Source organism: Aythya marila (assembly GCF_965140915.1).
Source record: "Aythya marila genome assembly, chromosome: 2".
NCBI lineage: Eukaryota > Metazoa > Chordata > Aves > Anseriformes > Anatidae > Aythya > Aythya marila.
The window spans coordinates 18454338-18473853 of record NC_139043.1 but is presented as its reverse complement, the minus strand read 5'-3'; the positions used below and the strand labels follow the sequence as shown (position 1 = coordinate 18473853).

The 19516-nt window shown below is 41.5% G+C and overlaps 1 protein-coding gene across 5 annotated transcripts in view; it reads right to left on the bottom strand.

Moving 5' to 3' along the window:
- ARHGAP21 (Rho GTPase activating protein 21) overlaps positions 1-19516 on the bottom strand; it is a 117959-nt gene that overhangs the window by 86160 nt on the left and 12283 nt on the right. For 3 of the 5 annotated variants that reach the window (XM_082754164.1, XM_082754168.1, XM_082754166.1), the window contains exon 1: positions 1374-1493. The exons of the other annotated variants lie outside the window; for them this stretch is intronic. In XM_082754164.1, the coding sequence (XP_082610290.1) occupies positions 1374-1457 (84 nt within the window). In that variant the 5' untranslated portion in view covers positions 1458-1493. Of the gene's footprint in view, positions 1-1373; positions 1494-19516 lie in introns of those variants that run through there. 5 annotated transcript variants of the gene reach the window in all.

Below are 19516 nucleotides of genomic sequence, written 5' to 3'. Positions count from 1 at the left end.
TCTACTTATCTAATAAAAAAAATAGTAAAAACAAACAGTTCAGCAACATTTCTACTTTAAGCATGCAAGTAGTTTCAAGTATGTTGACCTAAGGCCTGGTTTTCTTACCAGCTTGGTATAATACAGCTTTTGGATTATGTGAAATCTGCCTTGTTGGGTGGTTTGGTTTTCTTAGCTTATTATTTTGGGTCTTAGCAGTTCATTTCAGTCTGTTACTCAAAACCAAACACACACACACAAATACACACCCAAAGTGCCCCTTTCCCTTCCCCCTACTTATGCCAAACTCATTTTAAAACTTCACAGGACTGCTCACATCATGAGCCAGGCATTTTCTTGCTTCTTGATTTCTGAAGTACAGGAAGCTATCAGCCAGGTTGAGTTTGTCTATACAGGTGAATTCTTACCTAGGTAAGCAAGCTAGATCAAACTCAGACAGGGCAGCATCTGAAAATTAAGACTGGAAGAAAGCCTCAGTTTGTCTCAACAGAACAGACTTCTTTTAACCTATAACATTAAGAAGATGACTCAAAAAAAGTGGGAATATCTGGTGGGAATATTTCTGAATCACTTGCCTCTAGTTACTGTACCGAAACTGCAACTTTTTTTTTCTTTTTTAAAGCTCTCATCTTCCCTTTAACATTGTAGAAGAACACAATAAATTCTCCTCAGTGACTAAATGATCTGTGAGAAATACGGGTAACATCTAGGGTACCCTGAAAGTAGTATTACAACAGCATAGCACTATTTTAAATCCTTAGTAAGTGGATTCTATTTACAAACAAGCTTTCAAAATCCAGACATTTTTTTTTTTTCCCCTCCAGTTATGCAGGAAATAAGTCAATTAGACTTACAGCTGTCCATATTAAGGACTGAATAACATCCTGTGGTCATTTATTTTATCCTGCATGTTCACAAAAAGTACACAAAAAACCTCCCCTCACCCTATTTTCCCTCACATTCATGATAAAGTATTTTCAAACAGCCAAGACGTTTGAGTCCCATTAAAGCTGGGGAAAAAATCAGCTTTAAATTTATTCACACTGCAGATGACCCTGGCACATCTCCCCTTTCCTGTATGCAATACATTTCTTTTTGTGCAATTCCTGAAGCAAATCTCCCTCAAAGGTCAAGACTCTACCAGAACAACCTAAAGTACTCCAAGTGTTAAAATAAAGCTTTTATATAGTTAAAAGCGTGTTTTATATAGCCACTAACTCTAGCAAATGCCTTAGGACACGGCAATACTTTTAATTCTACCCTTTCCATAGGATGGGGGGGGAGGGAAGGGGAATAGATGGACTAGAGCCTTCCCCCCCCAAATAAATTATATTATCATTTTTAAAATATGTAAGGATAAGAAAACAACCGACCTGGCCACTCCAAGCACAATAGAGGTTGCATATGAAGCTCCAGTTGTGGTTGATCACGCAGTCCAAAATCTTGAACTGGGCCATGTCCTGCTATAGCGCAGACTGCTCAGACTGCTGCTGTGCTCTGACTCAGCTTTTGCTGCGTGCTGCTCGAGGATGCGAGAGCTATGCAGTAATGACATTCAGGAACAAGGACCTTCCTTCCTGCTCTGTCTCCCTTCCCACCCCAGCCATGTGTCAACTCAGCGAGATAAACTGACAGAACTGCCGAACGTTCCTCAAAACAACACTTCCGAGACTGTCAAATTATGCATTCTTGGGAGGGGGAAAAAAAAGAAAAGAGGGAAATAAGAACAAGCACAGTTTGAGTGTACCTTTTTGTATTTCCTTTAGTGACATTTTTTAGGATTTTTTTTTCCTGTTGCTGCTGCTAACAGTCTGAATCTCAATAAATGAGAACAATAATTCATATAGTAAATCTTAAACCTGCTTAGGCACAGCTACGATGATGGACACTGTTTTCAGCAGATGCGAAAGCTTTTCAGGACGATGATGGATACTGTTTTCAGGAGATCCAAAAGCTTTTCAGGAGATCCAAGCAACTTTTCAGCAGCCAGGAGAACTGCCCAAGTTTCACAGAAGTCATGGAGGTCCATCACCTTCATGTTCTTAAATGGCAGGCTCCCTTTAAACCACCAGAGTGCTGACAGCACAGAAACACCTTTAATTAATCTGCGGTTTAAACACCACAGCTAGCTAACAAACCTTTCAGAAAGTCAGACAGTTTGATGCATCAGCTGTAGCTCCAAACAATTTTAAACTAGGATGTTATTTGTTGAAAGCACGTTAGGGCCCCAAGCACCTGCTCAGTGACAAGAAAGGACCCCAGCACTGACCCCAAGCCGAGGAAGGAGCAGAAAGAGCCCTGCAAGGCACAAATCTCAGCTTCCCCCCCAACCCATCTTAGGAAAATACAAGAGAAGCAATGTGGATGAGCAGGAGGGAAGCATCCTGCTTGCATCAGCATTCATGCACTGCCTCAAGGAAGAACATCTGTAATATGCCAAAGACTTTTCAGTCTTGAGAAAGTGTTGAGCAAGGGCAACAGGACCAGGTGGCCAATTCACCCTCTGCTTTAGTAACAGCCAAACTACTGAAAAGTACTTCAAATGTGAAAGAAAATTCATGCTACAAAAGCAGTCTGGAAGTAAAACAAACTCGTACACAAGGGCCAAACAAATGGCTTGGCCAAGTAGCAGCTTGTAACTTTGCAGGCGTTATACAAATAAGGTCTCGTTTGTTTTAACTGAACCAAACAAAAAACTTGTTCTAATTTCTCCTCCCAAGGGCCCTGGGAATTAATGCCAGGGTCCAAGCAAACCTCTTCCCTTCTCACCAACACAAGGAGTCTGAGGACTGCCAGGACACAGCTGTGTACAACAAATCTATGCTGTTTAAGGTGTAAAAGGCAGAGCTTTTCTATTATCACTGTAATTACGAAAAAGGGAGAAGAGCAGTATCAATGTGACACTGCACAAAATGAATATGGTCTCAGAAAAAAAAAATACTTAAATTGGGAAAAGGGCTTGAGATATTAAAAGCATAAAAACTCCTTGTACAAGTTAAGCAACCAGCACTGAAGCAGCCGGTGCTGACAAGAGGCTGGAAGACATGTCCTGCTTAGCAACTATTACTAGGTGGAACAGGCAGACTTCCTCACGGCACACATCCTAAGCGTCTCAGGCTGAGAGATGTGGGAGAGGGGGGATGTTTGGGAAGGTCCTGCTGAGCGGGGGATCCTGCAGAGATGCCAGAGCAGAGCGAGGCCGTGAAGTATCCAGGAAGGAGCTGGCAGCCTGAGGGAGCGGCAGGCAGGGATGCTGGCGGACCTCGAGGGGCAGCCAGCTCGCGGCTGAGAAGCGGCTGCACTGTGGAAAAACGCGGTCATCAGCTGCACAGGGTGGAGGGAAGAAGGAAAAGGAGATCTGGAAATCTGAGACAGGTTTGCTGCTTCATACCAAAAGCCATCAGCCAGCTTTAAAGCAGTGTCTTGGTCTGCAACAGTCTCCTTATTACATATAAAAAGTATTACATACTTTAAGACAAATAAAGTACTATCCAGTATTTATTCCTTCTGAAGTACTCAAACTCCTAGTAAATAGCCAACACCGTATTTTATAACTCTACTGTACAGTTTGATATAAGAAAGTCAGTCAGTCAAGCCTCAAAAACCAAGTTTGTATACCTCTTCCCATAAAATCAACAGCCATTATTAACCTGTAACTTTTTGGCATTAATTTTCAAAGTTTTAAGGAAATTCTGACCTGCACAACCCCCCAGTCCGGCCAGGGCTTATGTAATACTTACTGCAATTCACACTGAAGTCTCTAAATCCTTCAGATAAAAACAAATTACAACAGAAAGAAATAGGAGAACATTCTCAGAAACAGTCAGGATGGGCCTGAATTTGTTGTCACCAGCAATCGGTATCAAAATGCTTCAATGGGCATGGAATGAGACAAGGACTGAAGTTTCTGCAAGCCTGAGTCTTCATTTAAAGTCCTGTAGATACAGGATGAGATCAGGAACTGCTACAAGAGAGGCACCCTCAATAGTTAAGTTGGTTTAATAAAACCTTAAAATCACTTCTTTCTTAAAATTCCCTTCTAAACCAGCCTGTGTCCTTGTAAATTTGATCTGCCAGTACTGAAAACCATTCCTGACAATCTCCAACTAGCCTGATGATTGCTCCTACTTACAAGAAAACCTCCTTCCTGGTACAAGGTTAAATCAAATTCCACTAGCTTAGCATTGCTCAATTCCTACCTCATTTCAGAACAGAACAATTTTCTTTGCAAATTACTGCTCCATGTCTGCTGGAAGCCCTTCTGTACTTCTCCTAGGCACAGTTTTGCTGAGAAGACTCTGCTCTGAAGACTCTTGTGCAACTGCACAGGAATTTATGGAATTGCCTTCAAGGAGGCACACAGTAAACAGAGCACTTCCCTTTCTGTTCTCAACACACAATTTACTAATGCCTTCCTCAAAAAAAAAAAAAAAAAAAGATCAAAAAAATCAATATAACCTATTGTAAACTTTTTCTTTTTAAAGCTGTGGATAGTTTTGGTTAAAACTTAAGAACACGGCTTCCACACTGACTTTCACACTGGAGTATGAAAAGGAAAAGGTCAACACAGCATTGAAAGATGCACTCACACCAGCAGAGAATGACAGAGGACACATACCAAGGGCAGCAGGCTCCAAAGGTCTCAGCATTCACCTGCCCAGGGTGCTCCCTGCCAGACACTAAGCTTTGATTGAAAGAAGATGACAATGACAGAGATGATTTAAGCAGGGTTTTCAAGTTTTACAGCTTTTATGGTCCACATAAAATAACGAAGAGACCACTTAAAATTGCAAGAATATAAAACTGCTGAAGCTCAATTATGCACTAAGTTGAAATTATGAACTAAAAAAAAAAAAAAATATCTATCCAAAGCCTCACATATTCTCAAAGATTGCCTGCCACAAAGTCTGTTGTTTCATCCCATCGTCAAAAAGGATCAGGTTTAGGATCAAGCAATAATAGTTCACACTGGTAGCAACTAGCAATCAATGCCTAAGTGCCTTGGTATTGCATCGTTTGGTATTTGAGGAGTGAGAGGAGAGACACCAGGTGATGGAACTGGCCTGATCCTGCCTGCTACTGGCTTACAGGTCCCAAGCCACACAGTTCAGTACTTGGAGTACCAAACTCCTTGAAGAGGTAAATCCTTTATGAAGAAAACCCTTTTTCTCCCCCCTTAAGCCAACAGCATAATTCTAGTCAGACTCTCAGGACAGGGCGTTCCTATGCAAGAATGCACTGTGTATTTTTACATAAGCTAATACATAAAAATGACTCTTAAGGTTATCTTTTAGAGTCAGGCTTGGAAAATGTACTTTAGGAAATGATGACTGGACGGAGAACGCAAGTGAACTGAGAAAGTCCTATTACAAGCAAAGTTATTACTTACTTCACCTATCCAGTCCGGGACCAGCACTCCTGCAGTCAGTGACAGGAATATCATGGGCACTACCACACAATATCACCACGAGGGCTTTGCGGTGCTCTGCACACAGTAACTAATGATTTCTTCCTTACAATGGCATTTTAGTGGCTTCTAAATGAAAATAAATTATGCACATGCACAAGCAACAAATGCAGACAGCATCTTCCCTGGTTCCTCCCTTCTCCCACATCAGAGAATGTTTTCAAGCCTGGAAAGCAATTATTTTCACCAGAAGCTACAAGGTCCTAGAAAGGCCAAGTTTTGTTCACTCTTGTCTCAAAGGCAGATGAGGTAGAAGCCTTCGGGGTCCCCTTAGCTACTACAATTGCACAGTGGCCACTTGAAAGAACTTCAAGAGCATCTGAAACGTGTTTGAGGTTGCCAACACGGTCTAGACTCTTAATGAGGATGGTGAAGCTCCAGAGGAAGTCCGGCTCGTTTTAGTCAATGAAATTAAGAAGTGAATAAGAACAAAAAGGAAAAGCATGTCTGGGAAAAAAAAAAAAAAAAAAAAAAGAGAGACACTATTTCCATTGCTTGGCTCAAAAGACTGACAATTAGAAAAGCTCTTACAAAACGAGTCAAGAGCAGGAAGAGGCTGAAATATGATTTCCATTCTGAATTCTTTCCTATCACTGGAATTCTTATCAAAAGCAATGAACACTAAAAAAGAAAAAAAAAGAAAAAGAAAAAAAAAAAAAAACAATACATACCAAAAACATCTCTCTCCATATTGAAAAAATCTGGTGTTTCCTTCCCTCTGCAGCAGCTTCTTTTTAGGATGCAATACAGCTAAGAACACTATAAACACAACAGATATCCCCAGGGGGAAAGAAATGCAAGTGTAGGACAGCTGGTACAGCACCAGTCAGGCTTTGTAAGGCGTTCCTACCAGTCTGGTACAACTCTCCTAGTAACCCCAGCACCAAAAAAAACACGAAATACACGGGACTTAATACTCCCTGCTCCATCAGAAATCAAGAGCAAAAGAAAGTAACTGAGGTCAGCATAAATGCAGTTTTATTTCTGCAGGAATGCAAGTTTTACTTTTTAATCAACATATAAGCTCATTAGATGAATCAAAATACTTATTTGTGAGATTAATTCTGTAATACCCCCCACAAACAAAATCAGTTTCCAAATCACACTGAGTTGTTTCTAATACTATTTTAGAAGACATTACTAATGCAGAATGAGGTCCTCATCAATTTGGATGCAAGAGGATTTTTGAAGAGTTAGGGAGATACTCCTGTACACTTTCCCCATCATCTTGTTTCTTTTCAAGGAGGAGATGGGGCACCAATATTGATCTGAAGGCTGTTCGATTGAGTCATGGCAGAGAGAAAATGTCTTTTCCCTTGAGCTACCAGTTCACAAGTGAAGCTGAAGTACTGCCCACTTGCTTGGAGATCAGCCATTGTCAGTAAACTATTTTGGTGTTTTCTTACTCCAACCAACTTCTGTTTCCGATGCGATACAAAATGCATTCTCTCTTCCTCTTCATCTAACAATACCATTAAGCACTTCTGTAGCATTTGCCACGTTAACAAGATGAAATTTGTGAGAACACAAAGGTTTTGTCAAACTATCGTGTTTGCAAGAGTATTTGCTAACTGTGCGCTAAGTTGCATTAGTCTTTTCACCTGGTTATTTCACATTATCTCCACAAAACCAAGAAACGCACCATGACTTATTTTGAGCTTTTTCTCCATGGTTACTTTTTCGTGCCAGACCAAAACACTGGGACAAAAATAGCACAATGCTTACCGCCACCGTAACATACACTGAATTTGTCATCACGAAAGCGATGACTGCAAGCTGCATTACTAAGCACGTCTAGATTGCACGTGTGTCTCCAGAAAACACACTGTACGCAGTACACCAGGATGCAGTCATTGTTAGCTTAGAGAGCAAGAAAGTTTTGATTTTTTCTTCCCCAGGAACAATGGTAAAAGTGTTTAAACTACACCACATCAGCTCGTATGCCTTTGGTAGCAACAGCAGAAGTACTTTCTTGCAGTGAAGCTTTTCTGTTTACAGCTGAACACGTACGCTCCTGCTGGTACAGCCTTCTAGCATCTACCACAACAGTACAGAAGCAGAACTGAAAGGCTCAGTGCTATGATCCTATCTCAACACACAAGACGCCGAGACTGGCTTGAACCCTCCCAGGGGTGTAATTCTCACAGAGGTACTTCCCGTTGTCTCCATATTCCTCGCTGTGCTGTGCTTGTGTGTGACCAGCTCTGCTATGTTCTGCTCCCAGCCCAAAGGCAGAGCTAAGTTACTTGCCTGACCAACACTGGGCTTCAGAATCCTGAAACTTGCATTTTGAGAAGCTCCTTATGTACATTAGTGCATATATAAACACAAGGGAAAACGTTGTCTTAGCTCTGGTGATTATAAAGAAAATCCTTTAAATGCACCAGGACATTTATTTACACAGCAAATCTATTATAATACAGTTAAGTCTTCTCGATAATCTAGCAATCTCTAGGTAGAAGATTTGGATAATTTGGATGAAGCTAATCACCAAGTGTGACCCCAGTGAAGCACCTTAAATTATAGCCCAATATCCTCTTATTCACCTGTGGGATGCTCAGGAGGCTGAGGTGTTTGTGTACCAAGGGACAGGAACAGAGAACTGCTTGAGCTGCAATAGGATCCCAAAAAGCAAGCCTCATCTCACACTGCATCAGAAGGCATTCTGCCAGCCTGATATGAATAAAGGCGTACTCATGCATTCTTCAAATAAAGACTGTAAGAAGTTTTACAGTCAAAATTAAAAATTATCACCATTGGCACAAACAAAAGCTATTCAATGCTATGACACTGTCAATAAAACATCCAGAGTTGAGTTGGTATGTAAGGATCTCAGGGTTCCACTAGGTGATCTGCTTCAAAACACAACTTCCACCTCCCACGGGGCATAATAATCTGCAGCAGACTGTTCCTCTACACCAAATAGAGATTTCAAAGTTCAGAAGCCTCATTTAATATACCGTTAAACTAGCTGAGCTCCTTCTGAAGCCAGTTAAAATGAAGAAATAAAATCTTCATTAAAATAAAATTACCAGAGCGTGTGTTAAGCAACCTGAATTTCTCAGCTTGCAAAATAATCTTCTCCTTCGCCTTCCCTCTTCCCTGCCTTCCTCTTCCCTCAGCTGGCAGGCAGTCCTCTGGTGGAGCAAGAAGTGACGCTTCAGAGCTGTCAGGCAGAGGGGTAAGCTCCAAAACAAAGCTGAAGTCTAACTTTATACAATGCTATCATTTTTACTTCCTCTATTGCTCCAAATGTAGCCATGTAGGAAAAAAAAAAAAAAAAAAAAAGAAAAACAAAGGCAAAAGAAGAGACCAGGATCTTAGTACTATAATCATTAAGCAAACACCATTTTCATGTCAAGAAATAAAAGACATTACAAGTTTATTCTGCTTCCAACAAAAAAAAAAGCCTTGGTGAGTGCAGCCACTTTGCAGCCTGTGGGGCCCAGGAATCCCAAACGCTCTCCTTGGCCACCACACCACGAGTGACCTCAAAGCACTCTCCCCAGGAGCCTTTCCAAACGCCTCTCTGCTGTTCCCACCTGTGGCCTCATAAATTTCAGGCTTGAGCACAACTGGCACGTTTTTAACGCAGCCTGAATGCTATATAGCAAGGTGCCTCTTTGAAGCACCAACAGCCCCGCATTACTCCCCGGGCTTTGAAGCACCACCCTTAAACAGTACGGCAGCACACACACTTTCAAGCAAGTTTTAAAAAGATGACATTTAAAAAAAACAACGCTATCACTCTTACAGCTGGGGAACGTGTAAGAAGAGAGTCCTGACGAGACTCTGCCATTGACTGGAAGCCCACAGCTCGCCGAGGGGGAAGCAAGGGCTGCTTTGCTGGCACGTTCCCGTCCCCGTACCCACGGACAGCTTCTGGGATGTTGGAGTACTGCAGAGCAACATTCCTCACATCTGCACTTCTATTTCTGTTTTGTAAGGGAATAAAGTTTAAACGTATTCAATAGCATATGTAAGCTACGGGCTAGATTTTGAGGACTTGTTGAACAGTTTGTCATATTGGTTACGGGCAACCTAATGAATGCAGTGCAAAGAACCAGTACCATGCTACAGCTACAGAAGCCAGCAGAGGAAGAAGTGCTGCCACTTGTCACTCGTAGGGGTGGAAGAATTAAAATATAATTTAAAAAAAAAAAAAAAAGCTTAATTAATGAGTCACCTCCATGACTGTTATGTCTGGCTCATTTTCTAACTGCTCCCAAATTTAAGTGAGTTCAGTCCCAGAGGCTAGTATAAAATTTTGACTCAATTTATTGCCTTACTCCCGTTTGGCTGAAGATAAGGCACCTCAAACAAACAGAAGTCAAACACCTCTGTCCTTTGCACATCATGGTTATCAATAAAATTTGAATTTAAACCCTACAGCCTTGCTTCCATACACTGTGCTTGCAGAGGTTCAAACCCTAGTCTTTACTTTGAAAAAATAACTCAAATGTTAAGCTCTATAAATGCCACCTGTCTAATAATCTCTTTAGGCAATTGGAAGAAATTCAAAATTCCAAATTTAACTTCAGTTTCTCCATCACCTTTTCATGTAGACCAAGCCCAGCTTTGCTCGGTGTTATCAGCTCAGTCATCTGAGGTATTCTGAAACTACCTTTAATTGTTTCCAGCATTTTTTGTTGGATGAGATGCGTGCACTTGATCAAAGCTCTTCCCCACCGTTGCGTAAGCTTTTGCCCTTTCACTACTTCATGTAAAGATGGATTGGCTCAGAAGAAGATGCACTTTAAAACAATTCAACATTTTTCCAGCAAGCTTTGGAATTCTAAGAAGGTTTAAAGTTTATTTTAACAACAAATTTAAAATATCAAGTTACCACATGAGTAACAGAACTGACTTTGGACTCATGCATCTCGGATCTCCCCCTCATTGCCTTTCTTCCCCCATATGGGAGGAAAAAATAACTTTTTTGGCTAGGCTGAAGTCATTCCTGTGCTGCCCGGCCACCAGCTTTCCTCCTCACCTTCAGCAAGAAGCATTAATCCGAGTTTGCCTTCCACCCAGCTACTGACAGGCTCTGCATCGCCAGGCACCTCCTATCTCCTTTGCTGCCTTTGCATTTGGCCAAAATTGGCCAACGAGTTCAAGAGTAACTGCAGAGAAATTAACAGGCGGGCAGACTGATGGCATGCACAAAAAAACATACTCAAGATATTTTTATTTTTTCTTTACTTCACTCCATTACATCACTCCTTTCCTACCATGTCTTTTGCCCAAAGAACACAGGCCCTGCATTTTCAGCTGTACTGCCCTCCGCTCCTTCCCCATCCAGCTATTACACAAGCCACATTCCAGAACTTTTTTGGGACATTAAATCATTCTCTATTCATATTTCTTCCATAACCCTGCAGTATTATTGCTGTCCTACAGCAATGTAGGAATTGTGATTTTCTCATCAGAAGTAACAAGGAAACTTGCAGTACTGGAGGCTAGCACGTTTAATACATTTCATTCCTTGTGTTAGTGTGAATTCTTTATAACTCCACAAACATCAAGAGTGATTAAGTCAAGAAGGGCCTGCAGCCCTATTCTTGTCAAAAATTACATGAGTGCAGGTGGAACAAAAGACAAGTTTTTCTGATCATCATTCATTTTCCAACTGGTTAAACTCCACTTTTCCCTCCATTTTCCATCTGTCTATAAAAAGCAACAAAAAATAACTGAAGAAAGCTTTTCTGTACAGAAAAACTCCAACTCCCAAAATATAGGCACAGCAAAAGGTGCCGCTGCACCTAACATTACAGGACATAGCTCCTGGAGCTGCATTTACAGAGCGTGAGGGCTTCGGTTCCTACCCCAGCAATGGGCAGACCAAACATCTCGTAAAGAAATTCAGAATAGGGAAATGCTGACTAGACAGATGCTACCAGCAGCAATGTGTTATATGCTGAAGAAAGGAGTACATCTGAAATCTCACCTGTTTCTAGAGTTCAGACAACTGAATGTATTTTTAGACAGAGTATAAAAAGCACTATGGAAAAGTAAGCACTACTGTAATGCCCGTCTAAACGATCAACAGCCAGAAGCCAGGTGTCTGAATTTGTCCATATATAATGAGCAATTACTCGTGGCATGAAAGAGACTTGACATGATACTTAATTCTTCCTTAACACTGGAATTGAAAACCTTTTTATTTCTTAACCACAGGATAAAAGAAACTTTTTATGGCAAAAACAAACAGTATGCAAAACACAACTGTAGCACTGGTGAAGACCTGTTCTTCCTCAACTAGGAGCACTGCCCCATTCTATTTGCAGAGGAAGTCAACAGCTTCACCCTCTAGCCTCAAAATTTCAATTACACTATGAACCCAGGGTAATTTTCTGTGGTTACCACTAAAGGGAAATGCACTGATTGCAGAAAACCACAGAATCAACACACTTAGCACCGCAGGGATGGTATCTAAGTAGATCTTGGTAATAATGTGTCGCCTAGAATTATGTTTTTAAACCTTGCTTTGCTGGCGTAACAACTCATCCATCCAAAATTCTGGAAGAAAAAGTTCAGCATACCCTTGGAAAGCTGAGATGAGCAGAGTGATGCACCTGCCCTCAACACAACATGCAAGAGCACAAGTAGGCAGCATCTTACAAACAGAAGCCTGCTTGTATTAGCACTTTAACTAAAACACATGGAATTCATCAGCATAAAAACTATTTAATGATAAACAAACTCCACTTACAAAATGACCTCTGAAACCAACACAAAAAACCTACACAATGCATGCAGGGCTTGTATGGCAGGCCTGGCCCACCTAGCAGCTTGCTGCTTATGAGGGGAAAAAAAGGGGAAGGAAGGAGATCCTGTGCTCTGCCACATCCCATCACGTAATACCGCACCTCTCACTGATTTTGAGCTTGCCTGACACTTCAGCCCTGCAAACAACGGGTCTCTATGGGAAGGACATCTGAGCATCCTTCGGCTTTTGGAGAGAAAGCACATTGCGGCATGAGAGCAGAAACCAGTGCACGTAGCTTTACTGTTATTTGGAAACCAGTCATAGCAGTCATGGAAGTGATCTCACTAATAAAACGAAGGAAAAGCATGGTATCTGTGGCACAAAGGCCTAAAGCATGCATAACTCCATCACCACTTACCATTCTTAGAAGCACACTGAGCTCAGAATTATCTTTTCTACTGCTTATCCCTGAGATATTCCCCAAGTTTCGAGAAGAGAAAGACGGACATGAAAAATGTAAAGCACAATGAGGCGATTCTCCCACATAAGGTTAAATAAATAAAAATAATCCTCTAGGAAGCAGGTTCACGCCTTCACCTTATTTGAGCACTGATTCTGCAAACAAGTAGTTAAATACAGGAGCTACACAGGCAAGATAACTCTCAGCTGAGAAAGACAACTGGATTCTCATTTTGCTTATCAGAACTTCACCCTCTGAGGTGAGGTGATAAAAGGAGCCATAAATGGGATGTGATCACCACGCCAGTCAAAACTCACACTGGAAGAAAAGCCATCTCCTCCTCGGTCCTTGCACTGAACTTCTAGAAGACAGACTTAATCCCGAAATGAATCATCTGTGGGGGTTTTTCTCCTACCCCTGGAACACCTTCATCTCCGAAATAGACGCCACCCACACTAGCCCAAAACAGCACAACTCCGCTGAGCTTCGTCTCAGAAAGCAGCACACGGGTGAGCCTCAGAAAGATGTCAAACCACACGCGATAAGGGAACGCGGCGTTTTGTGGTCAATCTATTTTCTTAATGCGTTAAAAGAACTCTACAGGCTTGGACAGCTGCACTTTCCTGGCTTAAACATATACAGAAACACCTTGTTTTTATTTGAAAATATATGCCACTGATTTTTTTTTTTATTTTTTTTTGCCATGTAACAGAAGGTTGTTTAGAGGAAGAAAATCACTGTCAGTGGAGGGACAAGCCTGACGAGTGCCAAGCAGACAGGGGATTACAGCGACGTGCTTTGAAGATGACGGAGTGCAAGAGGTATGAACAACAAACACAACCAACCGCACCGCTGTGCTGCACAGGTAGAGCACGAGAAATACACCACCAGTGCTGCCCACAGCAGCCGTGTGCACTCTTGTTTTCCTTCGTTGAATTGTTTCCTCCATCCCCTCCAGAGCTTCCGAAGCAGCATGCAGTACCACAGCCTCTCTCAAGTCTGTTACCCATTTAAAAAGATAATTAATTCTTCACCACACACTAAATAATGGAAAGAAACTCCAGCAATGCAGGGAAGTAACTGGTCAGAAGGAAGAGCAGAGGATGAGTAAGGGGACAGAGGGTGCCAGTCATCTGCATTTTTAGGCTACTCAGCACAAGTGGTTGAAGATTTTTTTATAATTATTTTTTAACCAAAAAACTGTGGGCTACAATGCAAAACTAATGAGAAGGGTAAAAATCTCACCCTTAGAGCAAATATGAAATAGTTACAGTAGCTCTTGAAATCTCAAATTCCTAATAATTGAATTTTTCTTACAGATTTCTATTTTTAGTGAGATATAAACAAGTCTTTAACTAACAAAAACCTAATCAAGACTGACTCAAACAACGTAAACCATATATTCAGGTGCACAAAGCCAGGAAGCAGCACATAAAACAACCTGAAGCAGTATACTTCAAAAAACTCAAACACTATTCACCCACCATCAAATTTCCTACGAGCGAAAAAACACACCACTCAAAATGCTATTACAATGCTGCAGGTAGTTTAAGTGAGCTATACGCTAAGTCTAAAGTTAAGGTGCCAGTGAAACCTAATGAAATTAGTTTCAAGAAAAAACACACCATTTTAACAAGCACATCCTAGATCACTCACAGTCCATCAGACTTCTGTCAGCGTGTGGCAGAATACTAATATTACATCCAGAAACCCTACAAAATAAGCTACTGATTTCTTTTTGAATGTTGGGAGTTTTCAAAGAAAAACTTCCATAGCTGAATGTGTGGAATACAAGAAAAAATACATGCAGCAGAAACCTCTGAACAGGCAAGATGTTTGCAGTGGAAAACTATAGGTACTACGTAATAAACAGCGAGTCACAAATTCAATTCCAAGTTGCTTACGTTTCAGCAGAAAGTAGGTCTTGATCCTTAAAAAAAAAAAAATCACTTTGTGTCATATGAAGTTCACATTATAACTTAGGTATGCCTTCTATCAATCCTACCACAGGGCCGGCATGCACACTGCGACCTATCAATCATGAAACTACTACACACACGCTAAGCTCCTCATTACATAAGTGACAGTAGTGGGACTGTGCAAAAACACCCAGAACTGGACAAGTGGCTCTCTTCTGGAGCTTTTCGTGTTCATTTTTACTATGTCTGTAAAGGGATGGTATATTGGCTAGCATTGTCCTTCAAGGGAGATTTATTTATTCTTTAATTACTATGTTGCTGCTTCAGATCAAATGGCAGAAGTCCCAAAATCTATAAATGTAGGGGAGTGTTTGTACAGAATATCATGCCAAACAGCCACACAAGACATGCACACCGCTAACATGCAGCAAGGGCTGAAGAGATGGCAAAATTCAGCTCATTACTTCCAATCAGATTTTGAATACGCAACAGGCATAAAACAGTAACTAAAAGTTACTGAATAGCAGGAACATAAGTTGCTGTTTCAGTTTTATTTAATAGTCCTTTACCAAGCCTCCTCGCTGATTTCCTTACTAATTTTATATTCTGGCATTTAAATTTTGTTATATGACGAAAAAGATTAATGCTCTAATGCAACTTCCTCTTCTCAGAATTTAATTCCCCTGTGTGAGTTCCTGGTCAACAACCTCTAAGGGCAGTTCCTATTTTGCTTTGTACAAAAAAACAATTCAGAATGAATTCTTAAAAATGTAATAAAAATACGCCGGAAAATGATTTTAGTTGTAGAGCCTGGGATCTCAGTCCCAGCGTTGTCCCATATCAAATGCCAACCTAAGCAAGCTGTACAAAAGCATCTTTGCCAAGAGGCTGGCCAAACTGACGAGGAGAGCATTGGACTATGGCCAACAGGGACAGGAGATGACTTGCATGGATGTCCTCCTCCAAGCTCAGAACAGCCCATACCAACCTGCAGGAAATCAAGGACACCTGCCTTGATGAACAAGGAGCTTCTGGCTGAACTCAAATGAAAGAAAGAGGCATACAAAGAGCTGAAACAAGACCCAGGTGATCCAGAAGAAAGGCAGAGACACCATCTGAACACACAGCAATGGACTTAAGGATAGCAAAGTCCACCTGGAGTTGTATCTGGAAGGAACCTGAAGGGCAACAAGAAAGGTTTCCAAGCACACGAAGGACAAGAAGGTGGATTTATGAGTGGGAAATCATGCTTAACCAACCTGACAGCGATTTGCAAGGAGATGACTGGCTTGGTGCAAGAGGGCAGAGCAGTGGATGTTGTTTATCTCCACTTCAGAGCAGCTTTTGACACCACCTCCCAGAAACAAACAGATGAAGTCCAGGCTGGATAAATGAACAGTGACTGGACTGAAAACTGGCTGAACTGCCAGGCTGAAGGGGCTGTGACCAACAGCAAGAGGTCCAGCCAGAGGCCAACCTCCAGTGGCATGCCCCAGAGGCCGATACTGGGGCCAAGACTGTTTAATCTCTTCTCTGATGACCTGGACCATCAGGCAGAGCGTGCCCTCAGCCGAGTCTGCAGATGACACCGAAGTGGGAGGAGTGGCTGATGCACCAGCTGGGTATGCTGCCGTTCGGGTGGATGGCGACAGGCTAGAGAAACGGGCAAACTAGAGCCTCATGAAACTCAAAGGGAAATATCAGGTCCTACACTTTGGGAGGAATAACCCCCAAGCACCAGCATGAGGCTGGAAAACAGCCTCACATAAAAGGTCCCAGGGCTCCTAATGGTCAACAGGTTGAACATGGTTCACGGACATGCCCTCACGACAAAGGAGGCCCACAACCTCCTGGACCCCAAAGACAATACAGCCAGCACATGGAGGGAAGCAGCTCTTCCCTTCTACTCGGCCCTAAGATCACATCTGGAGCACTGTGTCCAATTCTTGTGTCCTCCCAGTACAGGACTGGTGTGGACATAGCAAAATGAGTGGAGTGAGTGGCCATGAAGATAATTAAAGGACTGAAGGCACTTGTCAAATGAGAAAAGGCCGAGAGTTGGAGTTGTTTTAGCCTAGAGAGGCCTGGTGGACAAAGAGGGAGTTTATCCCTGTGTATAAATACCTGAGGAGGTGGGGGGATAGCAAAAAATGAGGAGGCAGTGGTGCCAACTGAAGTGACAAGAGGCAGCGGGTGGCCTGAAACACAGGAAATCCCACAGAAAGAAAAACTTTTACCATAAGGCTAATTGAACATTAGAAGAAGCTGCCCCGAGAGGCTGGGGAGCCTCCATTCTCTGAGACAAAAGCAGGCGGTACGCAGCCCTAGAGATCGTGCTCCAGCTGCCAATGCTTTGAGCCAAAGGTTCGTCCAAATGATCTGCAGCAGCACCTTCCAACCTCAGAGATTTAATGATTCTGGGAAAGTTGTTTTTAATTCCAGATTTTATTTCCAATGGTGTGAATGCATTACGCAACAGCTGCTACACACGTGGTAGCTACAGCCAAAATCAGGTTCAGACTTGGTTGGTTGTTGTTTTTTTTTTTTTGCCATTATGTTCTGGTTCGTATCTCTAACAGACTGTTCATGTACAATGCACTTTCCCTGATGATATGCAGTGTAAAGGTGTTTTCTTCTTTGTCGCCCTCATCTAGTTTTACCAGAAGTATGCTATTCACACAAGTGTCACCCCTTTCTCAAGCTTCTGGCTTCAGCAATCGCTTGCAGGATCTGCAGTTGCAACATACAACCACGTGTGTCCAGAGATGGGAGGAGGAAGCAGAGGAGAAAACTCACTCTGATACTGATCTCAGAGAGCCAGAAGCTCTTGAGTCACAAAAAAGTCTAGTACCAAGAACTAACTGCATCAGGTATGACAGTGGTTTACAGGCTCCAATTTTATAAGAAGGCTTTTCAACAAGGTGTATTCTCACAGTAACACAACTCATTATTCACACACCAACAGGAGACAGGAAAAAATGCACTGAATATTTAGAGATGGCTACAAAGAGCTGCAAAAGGATTACACAACTGAAGGACAGATAAAATGCAGTAGCAATAAAAAACCCTAAAAGCAGTATTTCCTAACACAGCATTACTACATTCTTACTGCTTTCCCAACTCAGTGTTTAGGTAGCACATAGAACCTACTGTTGTTTCCAGATGAGATACCTATACCCTTTGCACACAAGGCTTCTGTAAGATTCATTTACCAAATATCAGATTTTTGCTTTGTTAAAGTTGAAAAAAAACAGCGAAGAGGTAATTCTCTTAAAACAGGCAGATTTTGTTGATGCTGGAAGGAGACACCTCAGATTAAATATAATTTGAGGAAATATCTACAGCTCCTTCAAGTTGCAGATGTTCAAAAAAGCAGTCCTTATTCCTTCTAGACTTCCTATAAAGGGGAGAAGAAAAAAAACTAGTCTTTTAGAAGGTGGCTGCTTGCAGGATTGTATCAACCCTTCCATCCAGAAACAAACTCATCTACTCTACAGCTTGTTCAGATAAATTCATAATACTCCCCCCTTCAAAAAAAAAAAAAAAAAAAAAACTCCACATTTTCAGAGGTTTTTTCCGTAGCTAACCTCACACCAGGTTTTAGATAGTTTATGTAGCTTTAGAGTATAAAAATAAAGAAAACTTGTAGTCAAAGCCACTATGATGTAGGCTTCGCTATGAAAAAATATCTTTAGATGCCTAGGGTATCTGTACTTAAATCTAGCACTCATTCCCTGTAAACAAGGTTTGCAGAAAGTATACGATGCAAACTCCTTATATTCTAGCACACAACACAAAAAAGCAGTCAGCTTTATTTAAAGAAAAGTAACAGAACAGGCACAACTGGTTTTCTCAGGAATTAAGTTTTTTTATTTCCAAAAGCCCATTTATTAGAACTGCCGATCCAAAGCCTGCTGAAATCCGTAAGAATCTTCAGTTGAAAGTACTTACATTTTTTTATTTGATGAAGTAATATAGAAGGAACAACATCATTTTCACTTATTTCAGCATCTTAAATTAGTTTGCAAGTACTTTTTTCCCTCCAATTTTAAGGAATTTTTATTAATATAAAGCACCACATGAGGTTTTCCTACCCATACATTTTCACAAACATCTGAAATCATCCATACTTAAGAATCAAAAAAAAAAAAAGTATTTTGAACTGCAAACGTTTTAAGGCAATAAATATGATTGAACATCTGGGAACTGGACGGAACTCCAAGTACAGAACACCCTAATGGAACAGTAAAGCCTCCACTACCACTGGTAACAGCAGTATGTAAAATAACCTAACAGTGAAGAAACAGGGTTGTAAAAGTAAAAGCAGCCCAGAAAGGCTTTACTACCGAGTAAGAATTAATTGGAAAATATTTCTGTAGTGAAAATTTAGTGACATTTGAGAAGACAGCTAGTCCTATTCCTTTCCCAAAGGAGGGAAGAAGGAAGAAACCAAGTTCCTCAAAGAGACAATGGTGTTAGGGGTTAAATACAAGACAAGAACTACCACCTCTCTGCTCCTCATGGCTTGGAAAGCTTAGTAACCCTCATTTGAGAACATATTTTTGTAATTCCTGCTTTCTTGCTCACCAAGTAGGCAAGACAAGAGCCTTCCAAGGAATGAAAGCTCATGGTATCCTGGGCCCTAAGGAGCAAAGAGAACTCTGCCTGGCCAGATTATCTAAGGGGGGGAAGCAACCACAGCATTAACTGAACTTAAGGTCAAGTCACTCCCACAAATCCTGTTCTTAATCTCACACATAATGCCTTTCCATCAACTCATCCGGTGGCATTAATGGCTTGAGTTAAAAACACTTTGAAACATGATGATTCACCCTCTTGGCACTATCCAAAAGGAGACAGACATCACAGTGCTTCACCTCCCTCACAGCAGACACACAACATTACATATAAAATTCTGTTTCCAAACTTCTGGTTCCCACTCCCGAGTTGACAAAGAGCCT